Source organism: Leucoraja erinacea, chromosome 13 (assembly GCF_028641065.1).
Source record: "Leucoraja erinacea ecotype New England chromosome 13, Leri_hhj_1, whole genome shotgun sequence".
NCBI lineage: Eukaryota > Metazoa > Chordata > Chondrichthyes > Rajiformes > Rajidae > Leucoraja > Leucoraja erinaceus.
Genome location: NC_073389.1, coordinates 36,819,639 through 36,843,744, shown reverse-complemented (window position 1 = coordinate 36,843,744; position 24,106 = coordinate 36,819,639). Strand labels below are relative to the sequence as shown.

The following is a 24,106-nucleotide window of genomic DNA, read 5'->3' as shown; positions in this document are numbered from 1 at the left end:
TACTAAGCAGTGATAAATATTTGCATTATTTGTACATGCTGTACTGCATTTTATGACGGACAACATTGTTTGTATTATGGTTAGAAGAAATGCACACTCATCAGTTATATGCCACCATGGCGCCTAGACTTTGGTCTTGAGAAATGTAGCTGTCAGCCATGCCGTTTTAACAATTGAGATGAACCTAGCACAGCAGTTTTCAGATCGTAATGCATTATGACCCTAAAAATATTCTGCAGCCCATGCTGATTGAGGTTTTTATTATAAGCTGCCTGTATCAGAAAAATTGACATTATGTTATTGTGGTCTGTCATATGAAGACGCCATGACAATAAAATGCTGGTATTTAAGAGTGAAGGATCTATCTTTAATTAAATTGGATAATATACCTCTGGGAAGAAATTCAGAAATGTATATAGCAATGATTTATCATTCAGTTGAGCAAATCCTCAGCTGCTAATTTTCCTCTTTACCCTACATTATAACTCTACCCAAATTGATTTTTTTCTTATCCAGACTTGGGGCATTGTCAGGATTATATACTTTATAATGCACAATAATAAGATTTCTCTCTTTTTTCTGAAGAGTAAATGTCACAGCCACAGTTTATAGCATTAGACCATGCCCCAAAATACATTAGTAAAAAAAAATCATGCAATAAAATCAGAATTTCAGCTTAGTCAGTGAATGTAAATTAGTGAGGCGATTCTTGGGTAATACTGGTTTGAACCTGTAGATGTCAGCGGGGCATATTTGTAGAGGAGATGATCATGTAGAGATAGTGCAGGGTTTATTGGCTGAATAAATATTGCTGCTTTTCTTTCCCTGTTGTAAGGGAAATTGTTCAGAAGAGGTGACGTGATCATCCCGTCACTACATCCATGAGTTGCCGGATATTCCAATAGTTGTAAGAAGGAACTGAAATTGCTGGTTTAAACCGAAGATAGACACAAAAACCTGGAGTAACTCAGCGGGACAGGCAGCATTTCTGGAGAGAAGAAATGGATGACATATCAGATCAAGACCCTTCTTCAGACTGGACTGAGTCTGAAGAAAGGTCTCGATCCGAAACATCACCCATTCTTTCTCTCCAGGGATGCTGTCTATCCTGCTGAATTACTCTCCAGCTTTTTGTGTCTTACAACTTGTGCAGTTATAAGCTATCTGTTTTGTGGAACAGACTTTGTCTTGGAATCACTAGTCTAACGTCATCTGGATCACATCTTAAAATTATAGTCATAGAGCCATGGGGTCACACACCATGGAAATAAGCATTTTGGCCCAATTCATCCACGCTGATCAAGATGCCTATCTGAGCTAGCTCTGTTTGCACACATTTGGTCCATATTCCTCTAAACCTTTCCTATCCATGTACCTGTTCCAAGTGTCTTTCAACTGCTGTATAGGACCTACCTCAATTACCTCCTCTGTCAGCTTGTCCCATGCATCCACCATCCTCTGAATGAAGTTGTCCCTCGGGTTTCTATTACATCTTGCCCCTCTCACCTTAAAGTTATGTGTAGTTATATTAAATGGAAAGGTAATATTTTAGTATGCAGGATATATATATTTTCTTAATATATATGTCTTTTTACAATACTGGAGAGATTTTGAAGAACGAGATTATTATTCAGGTTTTTACACCATTACACTGTTCTTAACAAAAATCTACCCATCATGTGAAACCATCATGTGAAACCTTATAAATAACAGATATAAATTAGATAACTTCAAGACCAAAATCAAAAGCTTTTTGCATCCAGAGAACAGACAAATGTGACATCAATATTTAATTCATAAATAAACTTCATATGGCCCCTCATACATATACGTTTTGATAATGATCTAGGGAAATATCTTCCAGGAGAAAAGCACAGGAACATGTCTGGCATTCCGCTTAGCAAAGATCCCGTTGCAGTCGTTGTGCTTGGTGTCCATTGTCACAACAACCGTTATCGGGGTCGATACCTCTAAGGTAAACTACGGAGGATCCAAACCTGTAATGCTTTTCAAAAACCCAACGAGGTATCCTATTGTAACGATTTTTGGGCGAGTTAATTCTTTTTTCTTATTTTTCAATTTAATATATCAAAAACGTTGTGGTGTCAAATATACGCAACGACCGTTTACGATATATTTTCTGACTTTTTAAATCAATGAAAAAATGTTTTTGGACATAAATTGGTCACCAAAACTAAGAAACTGAGCCAATCTTCAATTTGGCAACACACTGTCTCTTGTTTACCTTTCGTATGGACCAAGTCGCTAACTTCATTCCTTGGTGTCAACTTCCGGAAGCTCCACAACGACCGTTACGGAGACATTTTACTTACTAAAAAATATTCCCAAATCAAACCTTCTGACGAATCATCGGCCATCGATATAGCTCAAATCCATACGGTAATGTACCTTTTAGATCACATTGGTGAAAATGTTTGTTTTTCGCTAATAATGTATTGTTCGTTTTCTGGGACACAAAACCTTTGAGTGTCACCGCAACGTACGTTGTATGTATAATGTGTAACGCGCGTTGCGGTGTCCACTCAGATGGATGCAGTATTCTACTACATGATCATGCAAATAAAGTGGAAATGATGTTTGCAATGTTATTGTTCCATGTGGTATTCATAAACATAGAAAGAAAATTTCTGAAACTTGCCATCAATATGCTGTCTTTTCTTATATTTTTTGTTGATACTATGTTAGTCATGAACCCAACAAAGTGCTTGTCAACTTTTTTTGAAGGAATCTGAAAATTGACCCCCTTTGTCACATTTTTGTGTGCAGTATTGTAAAAAGACATATATTGTAACTTGGAATTGGGTGTACAAGACATATTTACAACATTTCTAGATGACACTGGACTTGGAGGAACTGTGAACTGGATAATAATAAGTTTTATGGAGATATAAATAGCTTGCAGTATGCATAAAAAATGTGAAGTGTTAAATATTTGTAGCAAGACTCAATTGGAAGCTATTTGAAATCGAAGGCTCAGTTCAAAAACGGGTGCAAAAAACACAATGGTCTGGGCTCACCTGAATGTAGTCCATTGATAGTGACATGCAGATTGCAAAATTGCTTTTCAGAAAAAAACAGACAGGTTCCTGGACTTTATAGATAGCAGCATAGACTACAAGGCCTAAGAAATTGTGATGGACCTCTAAATATTGTCAAGCATTTTCTCACTGAGTGACGCATATTAGGAATAATGTAAAGACTTTAGAGCAATTGCAAAAGAGATTTAGTAAAATTATTCCTGTGATGAAAGATGGGGTCTTCAGTCTTCTCCAGTCTATCTATGACCCCATTTTCTTCTATTAGGGAATCATGGAATAATGATAATTGCCAAAAGAACTAAAAGTGACACGAGGAAAATCATTTTTTAGTGGACGTGGTTAGAGTCAGGAATTCCCTGCCAGTTTTAGTAGTGGAGGGAGGTTCAATTGTGATGTTCAAAAGGAAATTGCAGGAGTGTCTGAAAGGAATGAGTTTGAAGGACTTATAGGGAAATAACGTGCATTAAATTCCATTGCATTGAACCACAGTGAACTTGATGGATTGAATGGCATCCTTCCTTGCCGTAACAAATCTTCTATCTGCTGGAATGTGTATCTGAGAGCATAAAACCAGTGTTTGAGGAATGGAAGGAATAGGACAATGGCAAGAATCAATCAGCGGGTGCAGCAGCATGTATGGAGCGAAGGAAATAGGCAACGTTTCGGGCCAAAACCCTTTTTCGTTTTTTTTCGGCCCGAAACGTTGCCTATTTCCTTCGCTCCATAGATGCTGCTGCACCCGCTGAGTTTCTCCAGCATTTTTGTGTACCTTCGATCTGCCAGCATCTGCAGTTCCTTCTTGAACACGGCAAGAATCAATCATCCTGGTTTAAAAGTTTCATTGAATCTCTGAATGTCACTTCTCTGATTAGAATGTGGATAGGTGGAGCTTGTTTGCCAGAAATCGGGAGTATTTGCTGACTGCTGCTAAAGGAATGCAGTGCCCTGGGATTGGTTAGTAGAATGGTGACCCATCCTGACAATGGCAGTGGAGTAAGTATTGGTATTAATGGCTGTTTAATTTTCCCTCAAATTAACTATACTGAGAATGGTGTCAGCTGGTAGCTGTCAAGCCTACTTTGGGACCACTTCTTTAAAACAAGTTCCACGGAATGGGATTTAAATAAATATTTTTTTCTAAGTGGCAAGGAAACACTTGAACCATTGTACCTTCTACATCTTTACATCTCAATTACTCTCAGTTAGAATACTTATCTCCTTGGTTGCTTTCTTCATTGAGGGAACAGTAAACAGCATTCACATTTATTAAAGGTTATTTGAGAATCAATATTTTTGATGGAATTTCTGTGTTTATAATTTCCTACACACACATTTCCATTCTCCTTTCTTTTATTTACTGCAAATATTTTTTTTGCCAAAATACCCGCATGTATTTTAACAGTTTATTTAGATATGTGATGCTTTGTATATGAATAAAAACAAGAGGTTTTTTTAAAATAAAAGTATTATTATAGAAATTTTTATTGCAGTGAAAAATACCAGAAACAATAACGCTGGGGAGTGCAGCTCTGCAGGAGGCGATCTATCTGATGTGAAATCTGAAAGCACTGGTTACCAGGAGCAACCCATCACTGAGGATAATAAGCCCACTGGCATCATTACTCATCACCCATGTGGACTTCGATCAGGCAAAAGGAAAACATTTTCTCCCCCTAATGCCCAGATGGAAAAACTAACCAACTACAATGAAGTAACATTGAAGAAGAAGAGATTGCACAGTATGGTAAGCCATGAAGCAGATCCATATGAGCTAACATATGCATAATCTCTATATAACCTACGTTAATGCCTGATTTGAATGTCACTTGCATTTTTTTTAATGCATTAGGCATTGCGAATGCCAATTGATTTGCTGAAGCGTGACTGATGTTGTACAGCACATGATTTCCTCGTGGGTGGTGTGTATGCTTTTATCACTCAGTTCAACAGCTTTCATTAAAGATTAGCATGACAGATTGTGACCTTTTGAGCTCATTCCACAGAGCTTTTTGGATGTCACAGGATATTGACGTTTTCAAATCCAGGTACTTTTTTTTATAGTGTGCAGAAGTGAAGCCAGCAGTACTAATCGATTTTATTCAAATGACACACCCAATTCCATGCACCTTTTTGGTAGATGTAAATATATTTGATGGAACAGAATGACATGAGAACTGGAAGTAGAGGATGTGAATTGACTTTTCTGAGCCAGGTTTGAGATGGGAGCACAGAAGGAGTGAATGCTGGCAGTAAGTGTGCAAGCTGGCAAGATGCAGTGCAGAATGCCACAGGAGATCCTTCTTCCCTGTGGCTATCAAACTATACAACTACTCCCCATTCTGTCATGGGGTAGGCTGACTTCTCCCCACCCAATCTTTGCACATCCCCAATCCTTTCCACTCGTCACTTTCATTTCATGTTTCATGGATTTTGTGTTTTATGACTTTTGGCAGATCAATTTCCCTCCGGGATTAAACTAAGTTCTATCGTATCGTAACCAATGTCTGAAAAAGAGTCCCAACCCAAAATGTCACCCATTCCTTCTCTCAAGAGATGCTGCCTGTCCCGCTCAGTTACTCCAGCTTTTTGTGTCTATCTTCTAATATTATAACATACATGTGCTGATAATGCATAGTATCCAACTTTTCTATCTGGGAACTCTAGCAGTGAAAGATCCGACATAGGTGAGGCCTTTTCTCTTCCCACTTTAGTTACTTCATGAGTGTCGAATCAACTATCATTCTGGTGTATTTCCAACATGACTGGAACAAGTGTAAATCAATATGCTGGAGCAACTCATCAGGCCAAGCAGCATCTGTGGAAATAAATTGATAGATGATATTTTGAGTCATGACCCTTCTTCAGAATGAAGCAAGAAGTTAAAATTATCCTGTTTGGTGTAGATTCAACAGTTTGAAGTTGATTTCTCTCCATTATTTTTAGTACTTTGCAACTAGTCCCTTGCAGAATTTTTATTAGTTTCACTGGCAGATTCACAAACTTGTTGTAAGTTATTGGCCTCAAACTTTTCCTTTTATCTGTGGCAAAGTGATTGCCTTCCATTCCTAACACCTTAATTAGGATGATGGAATTCCAAATGCCTCTGTCCCACTTGGGAAACTTGAACGGAAACCTCTGGAGACTTTGTGCCCCACCCAAGGTTTCCGTGCGGCAACCACCTGCAACCTCCGGGAACTGCACGGAAACCTTGGGTGGGGCGCAAATTGGGTGGGGCGCAAAGTTTCCGTTCAGGTTTCCTAAGTGGGACAGGGGCATTACATCCCAAAAGTAAGTGACCATAACACATTTCAAAGGCAGTGCTTGTGCAGGTAAATAAGCTTAATTGGAACTTGACTTGAGAAACTGATTAAAATTTTCAAATAACCACTCTATCTTAATGTAGATTAATTTAGAATCTTCATAAATATTTGTGCTGGTGGCAGCGGGAGTGCTGCAGACAATGGAAAACAGGATGTAACAGAGTGCAAGACTGCATCTGCAGTCTAATTAATAAAAATCAAACAAACTGCAGACGCTTGAAATCTGAAATGAAAGCAGAAAACATTGGAAACACTGATTAGCAGAACTGATGATAAGGTTTGCTGGTTCAATTCTGATGAAGGGTCTTCGACCTGGAACATTAAGAAGGAAATACCTGACCCAATATCTTATGAGACGAGGCCAAGAAGGTCAAAGTTCTGTATCCCTGCAGGCCAACCGGATCTATTGCAGCTAACTATCTGCATGAGGCCCTAAGCAACAATTAATGACCAACATTTATGCTGTTGCCATATTGCAAAACAATTTGGGTTCCTTTTGGAAGTGTTTTTGTTTGATTGAAATCTCAGTTTCTCCTCAAAGAATCCAAGTTTATTTCTCACTCCAAGCTCATCAGCGCCTCTACTTCCTGAGAAGATTACGGAGAGTCGGTTTGTCAAAGAGGAATCTCTCTAACTTCTACAGGTGCACAGTAGAGAGCACGCTGACCGGTTGCATTGTGGCTTAGTTCGGCAACTTGAGCGCCATGGAGAGGAAGAGACTACAAAAAGTAGTAAACACTGCCCGGTCCATCATCGGATCTGACCTTCCTTCCATCGAGGGGATTTATCGCAGTCGCTGCCTCAAAAAGGCTGGCAGTATCATCAAGGACCCACACCATCCTGGCCACACACTCATCTCCCTGCTACCTTCAGGTAGAAGGTACAGGAGCCTGAAGACTGCAATGACCAGGTTCAGGAATAGCTACTTCCCCACAGCCATCAGGCTATTAAACCTGGCTCGGACAAAACTCTGAACATTAATAATCCATTATTTGTTATTTGCATTTTATCAGTTTATTTATTCATGTGTTTTGTAGTCAATGCCTATTATGTTCTGTTGTGCTGAAGCAAAGCAAGAATTTCATTGTCCTATCAGGGACACATGACAATAAACTCACTTGAACTTGAACTTCAGTAGTTGACAGGGTATCAGTACATGTATTTACAGACATCAATTTTCAGATATTCTTGAGGTATCTTAATCTTTACTGGACTTTGCTCACCTCAGAAGCTTGCTCACTATAGGCCCCAAAATAGTCAATGGGAATTAGAACAAATATGCCGAGAGATTGCAGGCAGTTTATTAGGGATAGCGAGCGCTGTCTGCGGAGCTCAGCATCGCCAAGGTTTTGCTCTCACATCAACCGTGGACTGTTTACCATCCTACCATCCGGGAGGCGCTACAGGTCTCTCCGTTGCCGAACCAGCAGGTCGAGGAACAGCTTCTTTCCAGCGGCTGTCACTCTACTCAACAACGTACCTCGGTGACTGCCAATATACAGTTTGACAAGAGCACAACAGCAAGTGTTGTCTATATGGACTTTTGATAAGTTCCCACACGGTAGGTTGCTCTGGATGGTTAGATCCCTGAAAGTGATGTCACAGGTAGATAGGGTGATAAAAAGGTAAGTTGGTATATTGGCCTTCATCAGCCAGAAGTTGGGAGGTTATGTCAGTGATGTACAGGATGTTGGTGAGGTTGCATTGGGAATACTGTGTTCAGTTTTGGTTATCCTGCTACAGGGAAGATGTCATTAAGCTGGAAAGAGTGCAGAGAAGATTTATGAAAATGTTGCCAGAACGAGCCCTGAGCTATAGGGAGAGGTTGGGCAGGCTCGGACTATATTCTTTGGAGGCAGGAGGCTGAGTAGTGATCATATAGAGGTGTACAAAAACGTGAGGAATAGAGAGGGGGAATGCACAGAATCTTTTAGACTCGGTGGAATCTAGAACCAGAGAACAGAAGTTTAAGGTGAATAGGGAAAGATTTAATAGGAACCTGAGGGGCAACTTTTTTTCATTCAGAGGGTGGTGAGTATATGAAATGAGCTGCCAGAGGAGGTATTGAGGCAGATGCTATAACATAATTTTAAAGATACGGATAAATACATGGTTAGGACATATGGAACTAGCTTAGATGGGGTATCTTGGTCAGCATAGTTGAATTGAGCCGAAGGGCCTGTTTCCATGTTGTATGACTATACCTCCTCTGTTCAATGTTTTAATACAATATGGTAAAACTTCAGTGCTGCATTGTTTGTGAAAGTAAGTTAGTGATATCGATGTGAGCCTTGCTGAAGTAAGTGTCCCACAGATGGCTTACCATTTAAATTTATCAAAATCATGTTGCTTCACCAAAATTCTTCAATGTGTCCACAAAATAAAGGGACAAGGTAGAGTAATTAGAGGATCAGAATGCAATGCAATGAAACCGATCCAATCTCACCTTTCATTTAATCTCGATCTTGGGCATGTGAGACAAAGTAGAAACCATCCTCCAGCTCTATTGATGGATAGGAAAATCTGGCCATTAAGTCACAGCTATGCTTGTTATTTGCATTACAAGGAATATACCATGATGGGCAATGCCACACTCTAGCTCTGATTTGTGATCTTGGGTTTAAGCTTTCTAATATGGCTGCTATACGAGGGAAAATAACTAAATGGCAATAGTGAACGGATCAATACTACTTCGCTTTTTGAATAAAATGAAGCTTGTGTTGGTGACATGTAACTTAACCCTTGGTTTTTGACATAAAATGGAGCTGGCTACCAATTTTATTAATTTATCAAATTTCCAGGCAAAACAGTGCACTTTGGCAAATTTACAAAGATATTCAGCATATGTTGCCTATTGTGTAACCATTGTTGCATGACAGGTTGAGCAGATAATAATTAGGCGTACAGAATCATTGCAGCTCCACCATCAGAAGTTTCAGTGTCAAATAACACAAATCCCAGACACCTAATGCAGTGCTGTAATATTTCAATACATTGCTCTGTTTATCCAGGTAAGACCACCTGCGTTTAGGAGACTATCAGATGACGAAGATTTTGAAGAGTACTACGATGAGGAATCTGATGCACTGCCAGATAATGTAAGCAGGAAACAACACCATATTTCTTACTGCCAAGCTTTCAGTTACCTCTCCCAAACCACATTCTAGGCCTCGACATCTGTTCAGAGAATGGCCTCATTTATTATTTGTTACTTAAATTATTAAACGCCTTGGAACATTTTCTGCCTTAGATATCCTATATGTAGAAATTGAATATATTGCTATCGTGTGGGATAGAATACTTTAACATCCCCTTCTCAAGAAAAACTAGGAATGGGCAATAAAACATTTTTTTTTAATTAATAACAGATGAAATATGTGATGAACCTGCATTTAGTTACACAAACTGCTAAGCCTTCAATATGGTGTGCAGCTGAAACTGATTTTGCCTCATTTACATAATACAAAATATAGTTTATCTCCTTCTGAAATAATGTAACTTGGCCAAACCAGACAGATCTGTGCGTGGTCCTGCATGTGGCCGCAAAAAGGGCTGCTGTCGTTAAACCCCACCTCACAGCTTGTTCATCATTACTACTTCTGATCCCTGAGGGCAATAGACTCCCTCCAGGTCTTCCATCCTGTTCTTGCCCTTATCCACTTCCTGGTTTTCTCTGCTTCCAATACCTAGAACCCTTCTCATGTCTACCCTTCCAATCATTAATCTCTTCCAATGCACTGTAAAATTATGTAAGAGTCCCTATTGGCATAGGAACAGATCTCTCTTAAAATATGTTCATATAAGTGCTACACCAGCCACATACTTTCCCTTCAATTGGAAAACTACTCCAAGAGAGAGCTCAAGAAACTTTGAGAACTAGCACTTAATTATTATATTCCTTTTACATAAATTCCCTTTGTGCAGTATTCTCCTTGGAAGGGAAGGGACTTGCTTTATGTAAAGTACAAGTGCTGGAGGAACTTCGCGGGTCAGGCAACATCTGTGGAGGGAATGGACAGACAATGTTCTAGGTTGGTACACAATGTGATGAAATGTCCGATCCCAAAATAGCATCTAATCATTCCCTCCACAGATACTGCCTGACACGCTGACTTTCTTCAGCACTTAATGTTCTGCTCAAATTTCCAACATCTGAGATTTCTTATGACACGACTTGCATTATCTGTAAGGAATTATAATTTCTGGTGTGGGACATTTTTCTAATAACATGATGTTTCATAGATTGAACTGAGAAAAGGTATTAATATATTTGCACTTTAATTAATCAGGCCAGTGATTTGTCGGATAGCTCTGAAAATGGAGGTCAACAAACCTCACTGATGGAAGTTATCAACTATTGTCAGGTAAGAAGAAGGCTCTTTAAATACCCTTCCAACTGTTTTGTGTGGCTTTAAAAATTAATAGTTTGCTTCCCTTTATGTTCTGTGCAAGATGGGCATTTGACTAATTGCATACTTAAAGCGGCTGCCTTCTGCTTCATGAACCATCATGAATCCATGGAAATTGCACCACAGCACAAACAAGGCAGAGTGTTCTGGAATAAGTCAAATCCACTGTCCATGCTGATAGACTCATGTTTTTGTGCTTGCCTTTTACATACGCTATTTTGTAAACTTATAAAAATACACCTGTGGGAAGGGTGGGTAGAACCTAATTATATCCTCCTAGCTCCAGACTTGCTGGCTTGGTTTATTTATATTCCTTTAGTTTCCTAATAATGGACATCTTTCTTTTGGAATTTTACTTTGAGTGGTTGTCGTTTCAAAGACGAGACAATTGTTTAATTAAAAGCAAAACAAAAGCTTGGATAATACAGTGGTTGAACATTAACATCTGGTTGGCCCATTACACCACTGTACTTTAAATTATACTCATGTGGGAATCTTAGGATGCTAATAAGAAGGAGAGCTGTCCTCTGCCAGGAAACCAGCTGCACACATAATTAAGGAGCAATGCAATATTTGTAGAAATTAAGTTTCAATCGAATATTTATGCACACATAATTTTTTTTAAAAATATTTACAGATAATTATTTGCCCCTTCTGTATCCCATCTTTCTAGTGTATAAATATCTCCATTTAGTGATGGAAGTTTGGATTACCTTGCAGTCCTTCTGCTTCTGTGGGACTATTTCCATCCTGTCTGCTAACAGTAAAATGGCAAAAGTCCTGGCACCTGCCATTTATTCAAACCTATCGATAAAGATATCCGTTAACCAAGTTTCTGCCCATTTGGTAACTGAAAGAAATTAGCCATCCTGCCTCTCCCAGTGGCTTGCTTAATTTTTAGCTTTGCTTAGCGTGTCTATCATCCATGTATTCCTGTGTCATTTTGTGCGTGAATCACACATTCTCCTTTTCCTTTATTGTCTAATTTATTTGTTGGAGATCAGTCCACTCTCTCCATTTCCTATTACTTCCCACAGAGAGCAGAGCCATTCTACAGGCTGCAGCCCATTAGTAATTACAAAATGATTAATCTCTACCTAGATATGATGAGGGGTGGCGTTACTTTGTAGAATAATTGAAGAGAAGATCACCCTTTTTTTCATCTTCTAAGCTTTTGGAATGGGGTTTAAAGGCACAACATTGAGGTCAAGTCTAAAGAAGTGTCCACTATCTCTCCCTCTCTATCTCATATATATATATATATATATATTTATATATATATTTATATATATATATATATATATATGAGATTTATACAGGAACTCAGATATGCACTATTCACATTTTTCAAATCATTAATTTTTAATCACAAAACCACGAATGGGACAGGTGGACTTTGGAATTGCACTGGACCTCGAGCCCAGTAGAGTCAACCTCAACCAGGTGAAAACCTCATCAGTGGGACATTGAGGATGATTAATAGTTTGTCTGCCATTACAAGTTCTGTACTTGTTTACCATATGAACCAAGTATGTAGTGGAGACAATATAACTTGTGTATGTGAAATATAGTGTTCCTTGATCCCATTTGCATGAAATCAATGTTAGAAACGCATGATAATATAGTTCAAGAAATAAATTATTTACTTCTACTACCCTCCACTTTCCTGATAACCTTGCAAAATCTCTCATAGAAACAGAGAAAATAGGTGCAGCCGAAGGTATTGGCCCACTTATCTTCATTGATCCTACACAGGAGGGTTTAAAGATTGGCAGGGGGGTGGGATCTCGTGCAGGACAGAGGCACAGGAGATGCTAGAAGTTGTTATGGTGGGTGGTGTGGCAAAGGTTAATGGACAAAATTGGCAAAAAGCAGGAAAGGAGGGTTGGTTTAAACTGCACATATTTTAATGCATGGTGCTTGACGGGTAAGGCAGATGAGTTTGTACGTGAATAGGTACGAGCGACTGGGACTTTGTAGCCATGACTGAAACCTGGCTAAGGGAGGGGCAGGACTGGCAGCTCAATGTTGCGGGGTACAGGAGCTTCAGGAGAGACAGGGGTGAGGAAAAAAGAGGAGGGGGGGTTGCATTGTTGATTTAGGAGGATGTCACGGCTGTGTTCAGAGGTGACATTACGGACGATTCGTCTAGTGAGGCTATATGGGTGGAGCTGAGGAACAAGAAAGGGATGATTTGTTTGGGGTATACTACAGACCCCTGAATAATCAACGGGAATTAGACAAGCAATGTGCCGGGAGATTGCAGACAGCTGTAGGTCAAATAAGGTTGTTGTAGTAGTGGATTTCAACTTTCCCAATATAGATGGGGAAAATCATAGCGTGAAGGGTTTAGATCAGGAGTGGAGGAGCCTTTTGGGACAAGGGCCTACGGTTCGATTAGGTTTAAGATAGTTATGGATGAGGAGGGTATGAGAGAAGGTCTCGCTCAACTGCAGCAGGTTATTTAAGGGGAAAGGAACATCGGCCAAGTGGGATGTTTTTAAAAGTATTGAAGAGAGTTGAGGATGTGTGCGTCCCCGTTAGAAGTAAGTAAGAAAGTAAGTTTATTGGCCAAGTATTCACATACAAGAAATTTGCCTTGGTGCTCCGCCCACAAGTAACAACATGACATACAATGACAGTTACGAATGACTCAGAAAATGTTGAACATTAATAGTAATAAAACATTAATGATAAAACACCATTGATCAAGCATGTGAACCAACAAAATACCAGATCAAAGGGAGGCTACAGATTTTTGGCTGTTGAGTGGAGCAACTACTCATGGATAAAAACTGTTTTTATGTCTGGCTGTGGCAGCTTTGACAGTCTGGAGTTGCCTTCCAGAGGGAAGTGATTCAAAGAGTTTGTGGCCAGGGTGAGAGGGGTCAGAGATGCTCGTGCCTGCTCGCTTACTGGCCCTTGCAGTGTACAGTTCATCAATGGAGGGAAGGTTGCAGCCAATAACCTTCTCTACTGATCGGATGATTCGCTGTAGCCTCCAGGTGTCGTGCTTGGTGGCTGAGCCAAACCAGACTCTACGATGGCCGTGTAGAATTGGACCATCATTGCCTGTGGCAGATTGTGCTTCCTTAGCTGCCGTAGGATGTACATCCTCTGTTGTGCCTTTTTGACTGTGGAGTCGATGGTAGCCCCCCATTTAAGGTCCTTGGAGATGATGGTTCCCAGGAACTTAAAAGACTCCACAGATGTGATTGTGGTGTTGTTGATGGTGAGTGGGGTGACGGGAGAGGGAGCTCTCCTAAAGTCTACAAACAATTCCACTGTCTTAAGAGCATTAAGCACCAGGTTGTTGCGATGGCATCAGGACGCCAGCTGTGACAATTCCTGTCTGTAGGCAGATTCCTCCCCATCCTGGATCAATCCAATCAGGGTTGTGTCGTCCGCAAACTTGAGAAGCTTGTCAAAGGTGTCTGTGGAGGTGCAGTCTTTGGTGTAGAGAAGAGGAGAGAGTACGCAGCCTTGCGGTGCTCCTATGCTGAGTGTTTGCGGTTCCGAGATGTGCTTTCCCAGCCTCACATGCTGCTTCCTGTCTGTCAGGAAGCTGATGATCCACCGAGGGGTTCAGGCACAGTCAACTCGGAAAGTTTGGAGTGTAGTAGCACAATGGTGTTGAATGCAGAGCTAAAATCAACAAACAGGATCCTCGCATAGGTCCCCTGGCGGTCTAGATGCTGCAGGATGAAGTGCAGGCCCAGGTTGACTGCATCATCCACAGATCTATTGGCCCGATATGCAAACTGCCTAGGATCCAACAGGGGGATCGTGATATTTTTCAGCTTGGCCAGCACAAGCCTTTCAATAGACAATTGGTGCAGGAGTAGGCCATTTGGCACTGCGAGCCAGCACTGCCATTCAATGTGATCATGGCTCATCATCCCCAATCAGTACCCTGTTCCCGCCTTCTCCCCATATCTCCGCTATTTTTAAGAGCACTATCTAGCTCTCTCTTTAAAGCATCCAGAGAACCTGCCTCCACCGCCCTCTGAGGCAGAGAATTCCACAAACTCACCACTCTCTGTGAGAAACAGTGTTTCCTCATCTCCATTCTAAATGGCTTACTCCTTATTCTTAAACTGTGGCCCCTGGTTCTGGACTCCCCCAACATCGGGAACATGCTTCTTGCCTCTAGCGTGTCCAAGCCCTTAACAATCTTATATGTTTCAATGAGATCCCCTCTCATCCTTCTAAACTCCAGAGTGTACAAGCCCAGCTGCTCCATTCTGTCAGCATATGACAGTCCCGCTATCCCGGGAATTAACCTTGTAAACCTACGCTGCACTCCCTCAATAGCAAGAATGTCCTTCCTCAAATTAGGGGACCAAAACTGCACACATGACTACAGAGGTCAGTGTGATAGGCCTGTAGTCATTAAGACAAGTAATCCTTCCCTTTTTGGGTACAGGGACAATAGTGGAGACTTTGAAGCAGGCAGAGACAGTACATGTTTGCAGGGACTAGTTAAAAATGTCTGTATAAACCAGTGACAGCTGAAGCAGGCAAGCGTAAGTAAGCTTGGCTGATTAGGGCAAGTAAGACGTTATTCAAAAACAAGAAGGATGCATGGAACAGATATGGGCAGCTGGGGTCAAGTGCATCCCTGGAGGAGTTTTGGGAACTAAAGAGCAAACTTAAAAGGGAGATCAGAAGGGCAAAAAAGGGAACAGGTGATAGCTCTGGCGGGTAATCTTTTATAAGATAATCCCAAAAGATTTTATAAATACATTAGGGGAAAAGGGTAACTAGAAAGAGAGTGGGACCTCTCAGGAATAAAAGCGGTCACCTCTGTGTGGAGCCACAGGAGATGGGCAAGGTCCTCAAGGTCCTCTGTATTTACCGAGGAGAAAGACAGTAGGGCGGAGGAAATTGGAGCAGTCACTGGAAGTGTCATGAGAGCAATCAAGTGTCATGAAAGCAGTCAGGGTTACCGTCAAGGAAGTACTAAAGGTACTGTCGTGTTTGAAGGTAGACAGATCTCTGGGGCCTGATCAGATATATCCGAGGACATTGCGGGAAACTAGAGAGGAAATTGCGGGAGCCCTGGTTGAAATTTATGAGTCATCCTTAAATACAGGAGAGATGCCAGAGGATTGGAGGGTGGAAAATGTTGTACCTCTTTTCAAGAAGGGCTGCAGGGAAAATGCTGGGAACTTATAGGCAGGTGAGCTTAACAGCTGTAGTTGGTAAGTTACTGGAGAGTATTCTGAGGGATAGGATATACAGGCGTTTGGATGAGCAAGGGCTGATTAGGCACAGGTTAGAGAACTGGCTGGCAAACAGGAAGCAAAGAGTAGGAGTAAACAGGTCCTTTTCACAATGGCAGGCAGTGACTAGTGGGGTACCGCAAGGCTCAGTGCTGGGACCCCAGCTATTTACAATATATATTAATGATCTGGATGAGGGAATTGAAGGCAATATCTCAAAGTTTGCGGATGACACTAAGCTGGGGAGCAGTGTTAGCTGTGAGGAGGATGCTAGGAGACTGCAAGGTGACTTGGATAGGCTGGGTCAGTGGGCAAATGTTTGGCAGATGCAGTATAATGTGGATAAATGTGAGGTTATCCATTTTGGTGGCAAAAACAGGAAAGCAGACTATTATCTCAATTGTAGCCGACTAGGAAAAGGGGAGATGCAGCGAGACCTGGGTGTCATGGTACACCAGTTATTGAAAGTAGGCATGCAGGTGCAGCAGGCAGTGAAGAAAGCAAATGGTATGTTAGCTTTCATAGCAAAAGGATTTGAGGGAGGTTCTACTGCAGTTGTACAGGGTCTTGGTGAGACCACACCTGGAGTATTGCGTACAGTTTTGGTCTCCAAATCTGAGGAAGGACATTATTGCCATAGAGGGAGTGCAGAGAAGGTTCACCAGATTGATTCCTGGGATGTCAGGACTGTCTTATGAAGAAAGACTGGATAGACTTGGTTTATACTATCTAGAATTTAGGAGATTGAGAGGGGATCTTATAGAAACTTACAAAATTCTTAAGGGGTTGGACAGGCTAGATGCAGGAAGATTGCTCCCGATGTTGGGGAAGTCCAGGACAAGGGGTCACAACTTAAGGATAAGGGGGAAATCCTTTAAAACCGAGATGAGAAGAACTTTTTTCACACAGAGAGTGGTGAATCTCTGGAACTCTCTGCCACAGAGGGTAGTCGAGGCCAGTTCATTGGCTATATTTATGAGGGAGTTAGATGTGGCCCTTGTGGCTAAGGGGATCAGAGGGTATGGAGAGAAGGCAGGTACGGGATACTGAGTTGGATGATCAGCCATGATCATATTGAATGGCGGTGCAGGCTCGAAGGGCCGAATGGCCTACTCCTACACCTAATTTCTATGTTTCTAAACATACTGCTAAAGCAACAAAGGAGTTTTGCAAAGCTAAAAAATGGTTAATTCTTGAGTGGCCAAGTCAATCGCCTGATCTGAACCCAATTGAGCATGCATTTTATCTGCTGAAGAGAAAACTGAAGGGGACTATACCCTAAAACAAGCACAAGCATAGCTGCAATACAGGCCTGGCCATCACCAGAGAAGGCACCCAGCAACTGGTGATGTCCATGAATCACAGACTTCAAGCAGTCATTGCATGCAAAGGATATGCAACATAATACTAAGCAAGACTACTTTCATTTACATGACATTGTTGTGTCCCAAACATTATGGTGCCCTGAAATGGGGGGACTATGTATAAACACTGCTGTAATTTCTACATGGTGACACCAAAATGTATAAAAATGGCCTTTATTAAAATCTGACAATGTGCACTTTAACCACATGTGATTTTGTTCTGTTACAAATCTCAAATTGTGGAGTATAGAGGCAAATAAATAAATGATGGGTCTTATGGAGGGCACTGCAGGTTGGGCGTGGGTGGGAGAATTCTGTAATTTTAAAAAATGGAACTAAATGCGGAAAGAACAAGTCTTCACATTTTACTACCAGGCAGCGAGATTTGGAGGCAGAATTGTGAATGAATGAAGTTAAATTTATTTTGACTTCAAAACCAACCTTTGGTGTATTATGATTGTTAATTTACAGATATTTATTTTATTCATGCAGGTTATATATTCTGCTATCCGAAGACTGGACAAAAAAGTGGAATTCATTCAAAGAAAAGTATCAGATCTGCGTCAAGGAAAAACAAGATACTTTGCCAAACAGGTGAGTATACCTTGCACAAAAGGTATCAGCTTCCAGATTTAAATGCTCAACCATTTTGAAACAAAATATGTTTGCTTGCTGTTTACCCTCATGAACTGGTGCTGAATTGCTTGCTGATAATGTGACTAGGCAATTGAGATCCTAATTGTTTAATTCACTGCCGCTTGCACCTGCTGCTCCATCTTTCAATTCTTTGTTTTGCCTGTATTTCTGCAGACAACTCGTAACAAACTTTTCTCACCATGTGCTGTCCCAGAGTGGCTCATCTTTGTTAATGTGGTTATGCTTATCGGTGTATGAATGAGATGTAGAAAGAAGGCAGTAAAGATAGTGGTAATTTGAGCAAAAAATACAAGGTGCTGGAGTAACTCAGCGGACCAGGCAACATCCCTGAGAACACTTGAGGGGGATTGATTGGCAGATGGGTGGATAAAGGTGAGAGACGAAAAGGCTGAAATAAGGAGAAAAGAGGCGGAAAATATGAGGCCAGAGAAAGTGATGCAGGTGCAAGAGAAAGGGGAATGGGAGAGGGAGAGAAATGGATGTGTACCCAAGTGGGCACCTTGCCTCATGTTCAATTATTCCATCACATTGTCTACCTGTGTGATGGGATCTTTAAGCTGCTATCTTTGTCTCTCGTCCTAACATAAACATCAACTCTTCCTGATCCAGGTTGCATGTTTCTAATACATTCTTCACCTTTTAGGCATTTCATTTTTATCATCTACTGGACTAAGTGGGACCCTTTGGATCCCTGTCACACTGGAGGCCTGGTCCCCCAACGCAACCCGTTCCCCAACGCAGTATTCCACCACTTACCTGTTCCCCCAACGCAATATTCCACTACTAACCGATAGCCCCCAACTGCGCATGCGCGGCTCATGTCCCCTCATATCCCAGCACTCCCTCCCCCTTCCTCATCATCCTCCCTCTTCTTCCCCCTCTCCTCCTCCCCTCCCCAAACCCTCCCTCTCCTTTCCCCGACCCTCAGTCACTCCCTCCCTCCATAACTCCTCTCCCCTCCCTACCCCCTCCTATTCCTCTATCCCCCACTCCTTATCTCCCCCACGGCCACCCTCTCCTTCTATTCCCAACACCCTACCTCCCCACTCCTCGCCCTCTATTTCCCCTCCTCCCACTCTCTCCCTCCTCATCTCTCCCGCTTTCCCCCCCTCTCCGTCCCTACCCCCTCTCCCTCAATCCCCCCACTCTACCTCCTCACCTCCCCAGGATCTCGAGGGTGCTGCTCCTTTTCCTCCTTGCGTGCCCCTCCCTCACCTCTCCCTCTCCTTTCCCCTACCCTCAGTCACTCCCTCCCTGTGCAAAGTACTATTGATACAGAGTCGTTATATATCATAACAATTAGGATACATATAGAGACCATCAAAATGAGTACTGTAGGCTCCGAGTCATAAGTTAAACTAACTAACATGGCTGCCCGCATTCCCCCAGATGGTTGTGTAAAATCAGATACGGATCAAATCAGCAATACTGTTTGATCTACACTCCCTCCCTCCATAACTCCTCTCCCCTCCCTACCCCCATCCTCTCTATCCCTCTATCCCCCCCCCCCCACCACTCCTACTCCTCACCGCCCACTATTCCTCCTCACCTCCCCACAGTCCTCTCCCTCTATTCCCCACTCACTTCCTCCCCCACTCCCCCTCCTCACCGCACCACTTTCCCCCCTCTTTTTCCCTACCCCCTCCTCTCCCTCAATCCCCCCCACTCTCCTTCCTCACCTCCCCAGGTATTCCCCACTCCCTACTCCCCCTCCTCTCCCTATATTCCCCCTTCTCCCCCAGTCTCCCTCCTCACCTCTCCCACTTTCCCCCCTCTCCCTCAAACCCCACACTCTCCCTCCTCACCTCCCCAGGATCTCGAGGTTGCCGCTCCTTTCCCCCGGTCTATTACTACTTAAATACAGGATATGAATCAATGGGAATATTACATAAAAAAACAGAAAAATAACCTGGAAGTTTGGAGACCTTCAGTTTCACTATTGAGTGCTGTATTTACGGAAACACCCATATGCATTATCACAATTCTTGCTGTAAGCCACCAACCTGCAATTATGGTTCCGTTTTTGAATTAAATTGAATTTCCTTTATTGTCATTCAGGCCTTTCGGTCTGAACGAAATGTCGTGCCTTGCAGTCATACATATAATAATAAATGACAAAAACACACAATAAACACAAATTAACATCCACCACAGTGAGTTTACCAGGCACCTCCTCACTGTGATGGAAGGCAAAAGTCTTAAAGTCTCTGTCTCTTCCCTGCTTGTTCTCCCTCTGCGCTGAGGCGATCCAGGCTTCCGATGTTGTGACACCGCCGGGTGATGGTAAGTAAGTCCCGCGGCTGAATCCGAGCTCCGCGAACGGGCCGGTTCAAACTCCATGGCCCGGGGTGGTTGAAGCTGCCGCCCTCCAGTCCAACGGACGAAGCTGTTGCCGTGGGAGCTCCGGAAAAACAGGACACCAACCTGTGACCTGCGAGCTCCCGACGATATCGTCCACTGGGCCTGCGTCAAGCCTCCGAAGTCAGGTCATCGCCACCGGAACGCCGCAGCGCCGCCACAGCCCCGAAGTCGGCTAGCCTCGCGCTGGTAAGTCCGGGCTCTGCCTCCGGAACCTCGATGTCGGCCGCAGTTGGAGGCTGCCAGCTCCGCCATTAGGCCTCAGCACAGACGGAGACAGAGAAAGGGGATACGACAAGAAAAAGTCGCATTCCCCCGAAGGAAGAGACCAAAAACATGTTTCACCCCCCCCCCCCCCCCCCCCCCACACACGCATACACAACCTAATAAACTAAAATTTAACTAAAACAGGACAAAGGAAAACAACAAAAAAAGAAAAAACAGACGGACTGCAGGTGAGCCGCAGCTGCCAGGCAGCGCCGCCACTTCCGGGTGCTCTCTGTTCCAAAGCTATGCAAGTAACCATGCAATACCCAGACAAAGAAGCATTATCGCCTTCTAGCTACTACATTCAATCATATTTTTCCTATTGGCTTTTTTGTATTTATTTGATTTATACAACTTTTACCTCCTGCTTTTGCAATCCCCACAGAAACATTTTCTCCATCTAACCTGTCAAATATCCTCATGGACTTATAAGTATTCGCAGGGCCCCGTCCCTACCAGGCACGTGCCGTGAGTAATTACTCAGGGTAGGCAGTCAGTCGGCTTTAAAAAAAAATCTTAAACCGCGCATGCGCAGATTGTTCTCCTCTCCGTAAAATAAAAAATGAAAATAAAGAAAGTAACAATTCTATTTGCCCAAGGCTTACAAATCTCCTTCATTCTGAATTACTGAATGGGTGGGGGGTGGAGGGTGACGACAGGTGGAGAGATGGTGGGAAAAAGGGGAGCACACCGGGACAAGTTGAATCAGTTGTGATCTTATTGAATGACAATACTAGTTCAAGGGCCAATTGGGGGGATAGTTCCTTTCACAGCGTGTGGAGAGTCTGTCCAGGGGTAAAGTTGCGGGGAGGGCAGGAGCGTTGAGAAGGAGAGGGTCGGGGATCATGCCAGTAACCCACTCACTCACCGCTGCCGCGGCGCTCCAGGAGCGGAGTCACCGCATTGTGGCCGGGGAGGGAAGGAGCTCGTGTGGCTACGAGCGGCTGCCGGGATCTCAGCACCTTCTACCATCCCGCTCACCTCTGGCAGTGCTCTCCATCTGAACAGTGAGGGGACTAACTCAAAAGCAAAGATCATAGAATGGAGTGGGTCAGCAGGCAGTGGAGCGTACTCCTGTGTCAGTGCGAACAAGGGACCAATTGAGGTTACTCACACTGACACATGGAGTAAACTCCACCGCCCGCTGTCCTGTTATCCATCGCCCGCTGAGCCGCTCTTCAGCTGGTTGCTGGCATGATCATCGACCCCTTCCTTCTCAACGCTCCTGCCTAACTTTACCCCTGGCCAGACTCCCCACACACTGTAAAAGGAACTTTACCCCTGGCCAGACTCCCCACACACTGTAAAAGGAGCTCCTTATCTCTTGGGTAGGCATAATTCTCCCGTGCCTTTACTATTTATTTAATAATTATCATTTTATAATTTTAGTCGGGGGAGGCAGCGCCTACCTTGCCTACCCTGACAGCACGTGCCTGGTCCCCACCCACCCTGTTCCTGCACCCACCCCTTCTCCAACTTCCAATTTTCTACAGAAAGGAGCACCAGCCTGCTCCTCCTTTCCTGTTAAAGCTAAAATGGCTTACATTAACTCAATGCTTTTATGTTTACTGTAGAGGCAAGTTTTAGCATCTCTTTCCAATGGTTATAATCAGACCTTGAAGAGGAAAATGGTACTGAAGTCTGCTGTGAATATGCGAAAGAAGAAAATTACTTGCCCCAACATCTCTTGTCAGAGTGAGCCAAATTACTCTAATGATCCTATAGTAATTCAGGATGAAGAAGATGTTGCTGATATGATAGTTAACGAGAAGCCAAATGAATCTGCAGTCTTTCATCCGACGGAGCAGATCCTGGAAAATGTGATGCCACCGACTAACTCAGCTGTGCATGGTCAAGTGCTACAACGCCTGGCCCTAAAACCCGAACTTCAGCAACCAGGCCAGCGGCTGCAATACACACCAGCAACATATAGAATGAACAAGCTACTGAACCACCATGGTCAGCGACCAGTGCTTCAACAGCTAGAAATAAAAAAAACTTTGCAAACCATAGAAAATGCTCACGAGAACATTGATCCCTCAGCTGATCATTGTAATAATGTGGAGCCTTTGAAAAAGGATCCGATGCTGGAGGAGTCATCCTTTGATCTTTCAAAGAATAGCTTTGGTAAGTCAGAACTGCTTTTATATAGCAAGTCACTTTTTCGTTTCAAACTTTTTTTTAATAAATAGGAGCAAAAGAGACTTTATCATGGCACCATGCATTAGTTCAGTCATGTTATTATAGGCAAATTTGGAATTTCTGTTAACTGCATGAACGAGAACCCCATTACATCTCTCTGTCCTTTGTTCCATTGCATGGATAAATGTGTTAGCCCTCAGTAAGTAAAATAGCTTGAAGAATTTTATACTTTCGCCTAATAATACTGACCATAATTATGCTATTCCAGAACAAATAAGCTTACTTTTCTTTAAGCTTTCAATTTTCAGCAGAGAAATACTATATTCTTGTGCCATTGAATATTTATCTATAAGATGATTTGACGTGCTGTAAGCTTCCCCTGTTGAAAAGATGGAGTCCATTGTATATTTGCTTCACAAGCTTGCTCCATGTTTGTATTTCTTGTTCATTGGAACAGGATCAAATGACTGATGATCATGAGGTACTTACATACTCTAATACCGTCAGAGAAGCTGAGCACTAGTTCATCTACAATTTGAACCGTAATGCCATACAGAACAGAAACATACCCTTGAGACCATTATGACTATCAAGCACCCAAGGTGAAAATTTATTTTATTCTCCCCATATTCCTATCAACTCCCTCCAGACTGTACCTCTCGACCGTACAGTAGAGGAAATATAAAGTGGCCAGTTAACAAATTATCGCACATGTCCCACTGTTAGCGGAAGCTGGAGCACGCAAAGGAAACACTGGGTCACAGGATGGTTGTACAAACTGCACCAGAGGTCAGGATTGAACCCAAATCGCTGGAGCTGTGAAGGAACAGCTCTCAACACTGTACCACCTTTTTTTTTAAATTGTTTTGATGTTCATTTATTACCGTTAGAATTTATGATCCAAGAAATACTTAAAATAATTGAGGTGGAAGTTAATAATATATTGAAATGGTATGGGTAAATAAAAATAGAAATGAACACGTGCAATGAAGTAACTAGTGCTGCATTCATGCACATTTGATATAAAGTCATAAGTGATAGGAGCAGAATTAGGATATTCGGCCCATCTAGTCTACTCCGCCATTCAATCATGGCTGATCTACCTCTCCCTCCTCACCCCATTCTCCTGCCTTTTCTAACCACGGACACCCCTGAACAAAAGATTATTAAGCGGTTACCATCTCCAACAATGATTACATCTAATTTGCAGTGGTTTTGCATATGTTCAGAGTTGAGAGGTCCAAATGTTTTGATGTACCTGGAATAAGCGAGTTCGCTATTCCGACTGCGCATGCCCAGGTCAAA

General features: G+C 42.5%; 1 protein-coding gene across 1 annotated transcript in view; it reads left to right on the top strand.

The window, feature by feature from the left end:
* LOC129702872 (uncharacterized) overlaps window positions 1–24,106 on the top strand; it is a 104,301-nt gene that overhangs the window by 31,602 nt on the left and 48,593 nt on the right. Inside the window, exons 3-7 of the mRNA XM_055644930.1 lie at window positions 4,550–4,803; window positions 9,391–9,477; window positions 10,669–10,743; window positions 17,870–17,971; window positions 22,234–22,786. Of these exons, the coding sequence (XP_055500905.1) occupies window positions 4,550–4,803; window positions 9,391–9,477; window positions 10,669–10,743; window positions 17,870–17,971; window positions 22,234–22,786 (1,071 nt within the window). The remainder of the gene's footprint in view (window positions 1–4,549; window positions 4,804–9,390; window positions 9,478–10,668; window positions 10,744–17,869; window positions 17,972–22,233; window positions 22,787–24,106) is intronic.